At 48.3% G+C, this 10,317-nt stretch overlaps 1 protein-coding gene across 1 annotated transcript; it reads left to right on the top strand.

The window, feature by feature from the left end:
- The first annotated feature begins 7,912 nt into the window (after nt 1-7,912).
- On the top strand, nt 7,913-9,811 carry LOC116200446. Its single transcript, XM_031531293.1, has 2 exons — nt 7,913-8,999; nt 9,084-9,811. The coding sequence occupies exons 1-2, from the start codon at nt 7,913-7,915 to the stop codon at nt 9,809-9,811; spliced, it is 1,815 nt and encodes a 604-aa protein (XP_031387153.1).
- Nucleotides 9,812-10,317: the final 506 nt, after the last annotated feature.

The raw sequence follows: 10,317 nt of genomic DNA on the forward strand, positions 1-10,317 counted from the left end.
GGCAATTCATGGGTCCCACGGCCGAAGAGGAGAAACCGAGAGAAAGCTTGGGTCTCGATTGATTGCGTATTCGAAGCTCGTGGTTCGAATTGAACGTCGAATTGTCGATATACGCAAGAAAACGGATTTAATGAGCCCAAGATTGGCACTTTTCGAGGAAAAATGTCTCAGGTCCATGTCAGCACCCCATTTTGGACCACCGGCTTCCTACACGAGAATCTTCGACCAAGGCCCGGGTTACTATTCATCATCCGATGATCAGAGGCGAACATGCGGACATGGAATCATGAAGTACGAGAGAGAAACATGGTCCACTGAGAAGACAGGGGAGAGCAATCAGAAAGGCAAACAGGCGACAAATCTCAGAGCAACAGGAGCTGGCACTATGGCACTATTCATCGCCGGATCACCGGAGCGTCAGAAGATATCCAATATGGGACTTTAAAAATCCTTCTTGGTACCAAAATGACCAATGGCACCTCCGAGCGCATTTAAGAAGCCTCCTGCTTAATCCGGGGCACTCCTGAACATTTGCAAACGCCTTCCTGACGGGGCTCCCGGGACGCCCGATCCACGGACAAGTAAACGGCACTCGGAAACAGGCCTGCACACACCCAAGGACCACCAGGACCAAGGAATAAGTTTCAGACTGCCTTTCAGAGTTAGTCTTGGTCTCCCGAGCAGATCCCGACCCGGAGAAAGGGCCCCTTTTTGCACAGAAACGTGGCCAGAGACGCTTTTAATGAACCGTCAGTGCACGAAATCCGCGCCAACCAATCCCGAAGACCTCAAGGCCTAGGAAAACAAACCCTGATCGCATTGTACAATCCATCTAGGTTTCCCGAGTACAATTCCGGCAACAAAAGGGCCCCTTTCAAGCGGAATCTTGCGCTTAGAGCTCATTCGAGGAAATGTTGACGTCCGAGCTTTGCACCACCCACTCCCAACAACCCCCAGGGGCTAGGAAATCATTTTGGCTCGGACCAAGCAAATCATACCGAGCTCCCGAGTGACGTTTTAATGGTCATAAACGCCTCCCGACAAGCTTTCGGGACTCATTTTTGACAAACGGAGATCACAGTGGTCTCGAACATGTTAGAACGCTCGGGAAACACCGAGAAAGCCCCGTTCGCGGAGTCTTAGGACGCCTCCGGATATCGATCTGCAGCTGGGGCCGGCAAGTAAACCGTTCTGCCCAAAGCACAAAGCACGCCGACACAAGCGATACATCACGCAGAGGAACGAACAAGCGACAGAAACGGACAACTTCACCCCGATCATCCAAACGGAGCAAAACCGGCTTTCGAGTCCCCGGGACGCCCGAGCATTCACCCATACGAAGAATGTCAATATTAGGCTCATTAAAACCGTATTCGCGCATACATCGATAATTCGTCGTTCAAGCGAATCACGGAAATCGAATGCGTGATCAATCAAGCCCCGAGCTTCTTCCGGCTTTCTTCCTAATCAAGTGGGACCCTTGAGCTAGCCAAGCCGAGCCGAGCCGAGCCAAGCCGCGAGCCATGGCTCTCCTCTAAAGACAAGCCAAATGAGCCTCCACCACACATTTTCAAAATATCTTCTTACACCCATCACTTCCCTTCTCCCATCCATCACCTTCCATCACCTTTCAAGACAACTTCCCCACCCTAATCTTCCCTCCAAAAATTCGGATCCCTTAAGCACCCACTAATTGCACTTAGTTTTCACTAAACAAGCCATTAAGTCTTCCTTTATAAGCCCATTGCATCATTAACTTAATCACAACTCCTCTTGCACTCTCTCTCTAGCTTTCTCACTCAAAAACTCTCTCAAATTCCTCTCAAACTCCAACAATTCGTCCAGCTTTCCCTCAGCCCGAAACCAAGGCAAAATTGCCGAAAAACTCAACCGTTTTCCGGCGATCGCCACTCAACCCGAACCAAACTTGACCAAACTTTATATCCCACATGTATTCGACCTCCCGAGTCCATTTCCGGTGTTAGTTTTGGCATTTGAAGCCTTCAGCATGCAGTTCCAGCCCAGTCCAGAATCGGGTCCCTAGGGTGTTTCTCGGTTTCTAGGCGAGTTCTTCCTTCCCGACTTATCCGAGCCTCAAACAAACTACATATCCCACATGTATTCGACCTCCCGAGTCCATTTCCGGTGTTAGTTTTTCGATTTGAAGCTCCCAGCAGCCCGAACCAGCTCTGTCCAGAACCGGGTTCAATAGGTGTTTTCACGGCTTCCCGGGCTCCCCGGATATTTCCACTACCTCACGGCTATGGCGAGTCGTGCCATCATTTCCTAGGGGTTCCTCATGACCCTCACTCTCTCCCGTGACAAGGTGGTCGCGTGCCGAGAGCCGCTCAACCGCGCACCGCCATTTCTCTCTTTTCTCCCTTCACAGATTTTTTCCAGTTTTTACCGGTTTTCTTTGCATCTCTCAAAACAATCGACATGTCTAATCTTCATGAAACCACTGTAGGCATGATTCTCAGTCAGTTAGGAGTCCAATGCCACCGACCTTGCACCAAAAGACCACCGGGAGCCTCCCGTAGAGTCGTTTCTTCATCGGGTGCCAGTCGGGTCAGTTCCTCTGGTTTTCTTTTCTAACCCGAACTTCGCAGGAACGTACAGGTCAGCTCGGGTTGAATCTCGCTACGAGCCGCCTATCACCGTGATCCTCAGTCAGTTAGGAATCCAATTCCACCGACCTTGCATCAAAAGACCACCGGGAGCCTCCTGTGGAGCCGTTTCTTCATCGGGTGCCAGTCGGGTCTGTTTTGACCCGACTGGGTCTGTCCTTTTTTTACTGACCCGACTATGTTTTTGATTTTCGGAAAATCTACGCATGCTCTCCTCCCGAAACCACCACAGGAGCGATCCTTAGTCTCTTGGGAATCCAACGCAACTGGCCCCGCGCGAAAATTCCATCCCGATCAACCGGTACAGCCCCGACAAGCCAGACTGCCAGTCGGGTCTGCCAGTCGACCCGACTGCACCGGTTCGGGTCTGTTCGTTCCAACCGAGTCTCCCGACTCCCTTTGCCACTTCTCCGACTCTTTCCTCGTGTTCCGAGGCTAGGTAACATTCCTCTACGACTTAGAGAAGCTAGGATCCCCGATGTTTGCTTGTTATGAAGTGTTAATGTGATTTATAAACCGGAAAGCATGAAAGTTGCTATTTTTCTTCTAGATCCAGACTTCCTCATGCATTTCCATGCACGTACGTCCATCATATTCCATTTATGTGCTCATATCATATCCGTATGATGCATAAGTTCATGTGCCATGATAGGAAAATATCCAAATCGGGGCCGAAGAGACCATCCCGACCCGTGTGAGCCACGGAAGCTCCCGGTCATTCTTGATGGAATACGGCCGAGAGGTTCCATGGACCACACAAGTCCGGGAGGCCCTCTTTCGCCTCGAGATGGGCCGATTCCCGTGTTTTATCCGTTTCGTTATCACTTGAGTCGATGCAGTTTTATTGATTCCGCTTAAATATTTTGTTCGTGCGTGTTTGTATGCTCTTTTGCGTGATTATGACCATGGCGGCATCGATGTGATTAAAACGTGTGTTATTATCGTGTTTGACGTATTATGCATGTAAGATACGATCAGAATCATCCCTTGGAATTGTGTGTATTGATGTTCGTGTCTTATCATTGGCTATGTGATAATCACATGATAGACGTGTAGACTGCGGACCATTGTTCGTTAAATCCATAATACCCATAACACAAGGTCATCGTCACCGAATAATTTCACGAATGGGAGAAACGGGACGTATCATTCGGTTAATTAAATCACTTGGACTAAATAATTGGATGAATCGATCACTAATTCGTAAACGCATCGATGGTTCACGGAACGGCGGGAATGCTCTTTTCCTTAAAAGATCACAATTTCAAAACACCGAGACGTGTAACACGAATAGAATAGACGTCTAACGAGTACTCGCGTGCTATGACTCGAGTCCGGGCCCGATTTGAGGAGGCTCGAGTCAAGACGCGCGAGTCCTTCTTAGACTTCTTCGTGTGACGCGATCTCCAATTTATACACGAACATCGCAATTTTATCATCCAAGGGCATAATCATCATTCCGTGATTCACCGATACCCTAGGTGTTAGGGAGTTGGAAACACTTCGATCTATGAACGAAAAGGGCAACCCGTTCGGGTGCGAGTTTCATTCGCACGGCCCATTCCGTTCACTTTCGGTGTTTCTATCTTCCTATCGTAGATTCGGTGGTGGACATTTTATTTCAGTTACAAAACACAAAAAATCGGATTAATCATGCATTTGGCTTAATCAAACATTAGATAATGGATAAGCGGAATGATAGATTCCAATCTAGAGTCAAAACACGATTTGGCTAATTCGGTGAAACCGTAGTGTCACCTCACTGAATAAGAGTCTTAAAACAAACATACACATGTAATTGGCTTAGAACCCTATTCTAATCCACTATTTATGTTTGCCTAGGTTAGATACATTGTTTGCTAACCAACCCCGGTTAATAACTGATTAAATCACATACATTCGGCCTAATACACAACTTGTCTGTATTCACCGATACTATCAGTTGTTGTCTGAATTTCATCAGTTTTATCAGTTTTCTTCTGTTTTATCCTTGCTTTTGCTGATTTGTCGCGATTCAGGCCTGAGCCCATAGGTTACGTGTTACACGGGGTCCAATGCTCCAAACCACCGAACATGAGGTCCAACGCCTCCTAATTCATCGAGCGCGTGCAACCCGAGTGCGGAATGAGATCTAGCCTCGATTCACCGTTACACTCCGAATACGGCCTATGTGGAATACAATTTGGATTGGGCGTGTGAAACGGATTTAGATGTCACCCGGGAACTCGATCGGTCCATCGGATACAGTGAGAACCGACCGGTTCTCCCGTAAACCGTTGGATCGATCGGACCCGACCCCCGGCTCCTTGAGCCCGCGTTGCCTTAATTCGTTTTTCGGTCATTCAAAATATACGGTGAGCCGGAGCGGAATATTGGCCCAATGCAAACCGACCGGGATCCATTTACTTATTCAGTTACACCTTGTAATTAGTTGAGAGAACATTGTGAGAATTCTATTTGTATGTTCATTCATATACTTGTAAGGATCCCGATCGATGAGCGAGAGGTCCGAGCGCCGAATTGGTTAAGTTGGTCTATCCCTACCAAAGGATGAGTGAGCTCGGATATTCACGGCTTCGGTTCACGCAGGGAATCGGCCATCCTGGTTCGGTGAACTGTAACGCTAAGAAAGTGAACCGATTTCTCGATGTACGAGCATACTCACCTTTTGGACGTTTGGCCCAACTTGATCAATTCATCGAATTTACGGTGTCAAAACGGGCGAGTCGAGCACAACTCTAAATCACGCGGTAAATAAACAAAAATGGCAAGCCTAGCAAGCTAGAGTACCGAAAGGGCGTGCGGGATATAGGCCCGCACGTAATAGAACCCCCGAATTTGGAATTTCCGGTTCCGTACGACCATTGCCTTAGCATTTAGGTATACCCCGTACCCCTAGACCTGGGTAACTTGCCGGCTCTCGACCTTCGTGTCGTAAAATAGCAAGTGGCGACTCCTTCTCAAGTGCGTCCGTCGCGCGTCCCCGGGAAGGTGGATACTCCCAAGCCGCGTTGCATAGGCTTCGCGCATGCGTACCCCGACGAGATTAAATTCGGGTGCGCACAGTCCATATGAGGCTCGGAAGTCGATTTTGCTCATTTCAAGTGACCAGAGCGAAGTTAACCGCTTCTGACAGCATATCTTGTGTTTGCATCTCACGTTGATCATTTTGACATAAATTGTCAGACAACGTGAACAATTGACCCTTAAGCCGGTAATGCAAACGTGGAGCCGGAGACGTCCTAGAGGGCTGAAACTTGATTTCTCAGAATGCTTTCTGAGTTGCTTGGGCACTCCGGAGATCACTATAATCTCTGTTTGTCAAGATCAGACCTCTAAGGACTTGAAAAGTACATTTGAGACCTCTAAAGCACTGCTCGGGAGGTCTAGATGAGTTGTGTGATTCATTCCGACGATTCCATGTTGAGCCTTGGGAAGGCTAGCACTGTGTAGAGTAGGCATCCAGCGTCAAGTTTTCGTAAAAAGGACATTCGGATATGCATTTCCACTGAAAATGGCCATTTCTACTGTCAGCACCCCATTTTGGTCCACCGGCTCCAACGGAGGACTTCCGACCAAGACTCGGGACACTATTCTCCATCGGGAAAACGGAGGCAAATAGGCGGGCACAAAGTCATGGATTGCGGAAGAAAAGCATGGTCCACCGAGAAAGGCGGATGGGAGCCATCGGAAGAACAAACAAACAAGGAACCCCGAAAACAGCGCAGTTGGCACTGCGGCACTATTCATCATCGGATCACTGAAGCACCGAAAGGTGCCCAGTATGGGACTCTAAAAATCCCTCTTAGTGCCAAAGTGACCAACGACACGTCCGGGCGCATTTCCGGGGCATGCCACATGAGCCGGGACACCCCAATCTCTTACGGACGCCTTTTCTGACATAGCTCTCGGGGCCCGCTCCACTGACAAGCAGACGGCCCCCTAAAACGGGCCTACAGGCACCCAGGAACCATCAAGGCCATGGGATAAGCTTCAAACGATCATTCAGAACTCTACAAGGCTCCCCGAGGGACGTTTCGGTGGTAGCAAACGCATCCCGACAAATCTTCGGGGCACATTCACGGAAATCAGAGACCGCAGCGATTCCCGAACACCTCAAGACATTCAGGGAGCACTGTGAAAATCCCGGGCACAAGTCCCTAGGCCTCCCCGGGCCAACGGTCCTCGGTTGAGGGCGACGAGCCAACGATCCCCTGCGGGGAAGAAGGGTCACCGAAACGAATGTCAAGACGCACAAAGAGCAATCGGGGAATGGGGGACACTAAACTCTACTCCGAACATCCAAACAGTCAAAACCGACTCTCGAGGCGCCGAGTCGCCCGAACGTTCGTTCACACGACGTATGGCGATATTAGGCTCATTCAAATCCTCGTCGTTCAAGCATTCCAAATCTACAAATTAATTGGACATCGGAGATCGGATGCGAGCTCAATCAAGTTTCAAGCGTTTTCCAACTTTTCTCTCAATCGAATGGGACCCACAGCTCAGCCAAGCCAAGCAACCAAGCCGCTGCTCAACCCCAAGCCACGACTCAATCCCTCAAGCCGCGGCTCAGTCGCAATTAGCCTCGGCTCAACCCTTGGCCGGCTGCTCCAAGCCCTCCCCTCTACAAAATTTAAATTTTGCTCTTACACCCATCACTTCCTCTTACACACACATCACTTCCCATCACTTCCTATCACTTTTCTCTAACTTCCCCTACACTCAACATGACCATTTCCCTTCCCTAATCCCGTTCCAAATTTCGGCAGCCCTTTAATCCCCCCAAAACCGCACTTAACTTCACTAAACCAAGCCGTTAAGCCTCCCTTTATGACGAGGAGTCCCGCCTAAGTGACAACCCATATTCTAGAAGACTTCGGCTGCTTCTAGAGAAGAATATGCCATAGTACAATTTCTCTTAATTAGATATTGTTTCCTATATTAGCTTGAGTCAGGAGTCTGAAGTTTCTTGTTTCAGATTATTTCCTTGTTCAATTTTAGGAAAGTAATCTAGAGGAGTATAGGTGTCAGTTTCCTATTCTAGAGTCAATGGAGGTGTATTCCCTCTATATATAGGTTATTCACCTCATTGTAAGAGGGGGCAAAAAAACACCTTTTGTTGAATGATATTTTCAGTTTGCCATAACTCTTTGTTTTCAGCATATTGCTTGGGTTTAGCCATGTTCTATTCCCTTCGAGTCTAAAATTCAGATTTAGGCGCGAGAAACCGTGATCCGCGCTGCGTCAGTTGGTATCAGAGCAGAAGTTGCCTAAATATGATCATGGCGGACGAGGCGATTCACAACCACCCTAATGCCGAACAGCAGGAGGTGGGCGCGATTCAAGCACTGGAGCAGAGGATCGAAAGGATGGAGCGAACTCTCGAGCGGAGGTTTGAGCAAAGACTGGACCAGAGGTTCGAGGAGCTACGTACCATGCTTGGTGCTCTAAACTTGCGTGCTGACCAGAATGCGGTAGACGGCGGTCAGGCACAGCGAGTTTTTTCTCGTGAGCCACCCGTTGTTCAACGTGTTCCCCGTAGGATCCAATATTATGAAGATTCAGATGAGCAGAGTGGAGTTGCATACGATCGATTTGTTCATCCACAAAGGAATCAAAGAAATCGCCAAGATGCTGGAGACTTTCGTTTGAAGGCCGATATTCCCGTTTTCAACGGATGCTTAAACATCGAGGAATTCTTGGATTGGCTTTCAGAAGTCGACCGGTTCGTCGAATACGCGGAGCTTCCCGAGGAGAAGCGCGTGAAGCTGGTGGCATACCGATTGAAGGGAGGAGCATCTGCTTGGTGGGATCGTGTGCAAGAGAACCGAGGACGTGTAGGGAAGCAGCCCATCCAAACATGGGAACGCATGAGGCGAATGTTGAGGGCTAGATTTCTTCCTCCAGATTATGAGCAATATTTGTTCATGAAATACCAGAGGTGTGTGCAAGGGTCGAGGTCCGTCCATGATTACACAGCGGAATTCCTAAGGTTGGCGGAGCGTAATGCACTAAATGAGTCAGAGAGCCAACAAGTTGCCCGGTATATGGAAGGTTTAAAGCCAACTATTCGGGACAAGATTGGCGTGCAGATGGTAGCAACGGTGGATGATGCTCGAAGCTTAGCTCTCAAGGCTGAGATGATGACGCAAGACAGGGGAAATTCATACCGCAGGAATTATGCAGAATCATCACAAGCCTCTGCAGAAAGAAGCCAAGCTACTAAACAACAAGGATTAAACAAGCAAGGTCAAGGAAATTTCGATAAATCAGCTGGCAAAAAGTTGGTCACCGAGACTGGAGCTTCAAGGAACCAAAATTCTCTTGCCAAGCAATTCACAGCAAAGTGCTTCAAGTGCAACCAGCCGGGTCATCGATCGAGTGATTGTCCTTGGCGAAAGGCTATCGCTTTGGTGGAGCATGAATAAGATGTGTTTTGCGATCCTGAGGAAGAGAAAGAGGAAGATGAAGAATACAGCGGTGATGATGATTATGAGCAGACATACATGGCTCGGAAGTTGATGCTCGCACCTAAGCAAGAAGACCAATCCCAGAGAAACAAGCTATTTCGCACTAGGTGCAACATTCATTCACGCACTTTCAACTTGATTATTGACAGCGGAAGTCAAGAGAATATTATAGGAAGAGCTGTGGTCGAGAAGCTAGAGTTGCCAGTTGAGAAGCACCCAAATCCTTATTCGATTGGCTGGATAAAGTCAGTGGGTGATATCCGAGTGACCGAACGATGCAAGGTTCCTTTCTCCATTGGCAAATATCGAGATGAGGTGTACTGTGACGTTGTGGATATGGAAGCTTGCCACCTATTATTTGGGAGACCTTGGCAGTATGACACTGATGCAAAACACCATGGCAAAGAGAATGTGTATCGGCTCGTAAAGGAAGGGGTACGCTACACCCTAGTACCCTTATCAGAGAAACCTAAGCCCAAAGCTGTCCCGAAAGTGGAGGGTAAAGCGTTTTTGATAGAGACTCATTCGGAGCGGGAGATTGAAGCTGATTTTAAAGAGTCAAAGGAATTGCATGTGCTGATTGTGAAGGATTTACCATTGCAGAAGCAAATCGTGGAGGTGCCAGAGGAAGTGAAGCCCGTACTTGCAGAATTTGAAGAGATCATTCCTGAGGAGTTGCCAGATGAGTTGCCTCCAATGAGAGATATTTAGCACCAAATCGACTTGATGCCCGGAGCAAGCTTACCTAATCTGCCCCAATATCGCATGAGTCCACACGAGAGTGCAATACTCCAGGAGAAAGTAGAGGAACTGCTAAGAAAAGGTCATATTCGAGAAAGTTTGAGTCCATGTGCCGTGCCTGCATTATTGACTCCGAAGAAAGATGGGAGCTGGCATATGTGTGTCGATAGCAGGGCCATTAACAAGATTACGGTGGGATACAAGTTTCCCATTCCAAGGCTTGATGATATGCTGGATCAATTACACGGGGCGGTGGTGTTCTCCAAGATTGACCTTCGGAGTGGATACCACCAGATTCGAATTCATCCAGGAGATGAGTGGAAGACTGCATTTAAAACTAGAGATGGGCTTTATGAGTGGTTGGTAATGCCATTCGGGTTGTCAAATGCTCCCAGTACGTTTATGCGATTGATGAATCAGGTACTCAAACCTTTTTTTGGCCGGTTTGTAGTTGTCTACTTCGATGATATTTTGAT

Source organism: Punica granatum, chromosome 3 (assembly GCF_007655135.1).
Source record: "Punica granatum isolate Tunisia-2019 chromosome 3, ASM765513v2, whole genome shotgun sequence".
NCBI classification, from domain to species: Eukaryota; Viridiplantae; Streptophyta; class Magnoliopsida; order Myrtales; family Lythraceae; genus Punica; species Punica granatum.

Coding starts and splice junctions, on each gene's coding strand:
- LOC116200446 (XM_031531293.1), top strand. CDS start 7,913: ATGGCGGACGAGGCGATTCACAACCACCCTAATGCCGAACAGCAGGAG. Junction 9,000..9,083: donor CTTCAAGTGCAACCAGCCGG/GTCATCGATCGA, acceptor ATCCTGAGGAAG/AGAAAGAGGAAGATGAAGAA.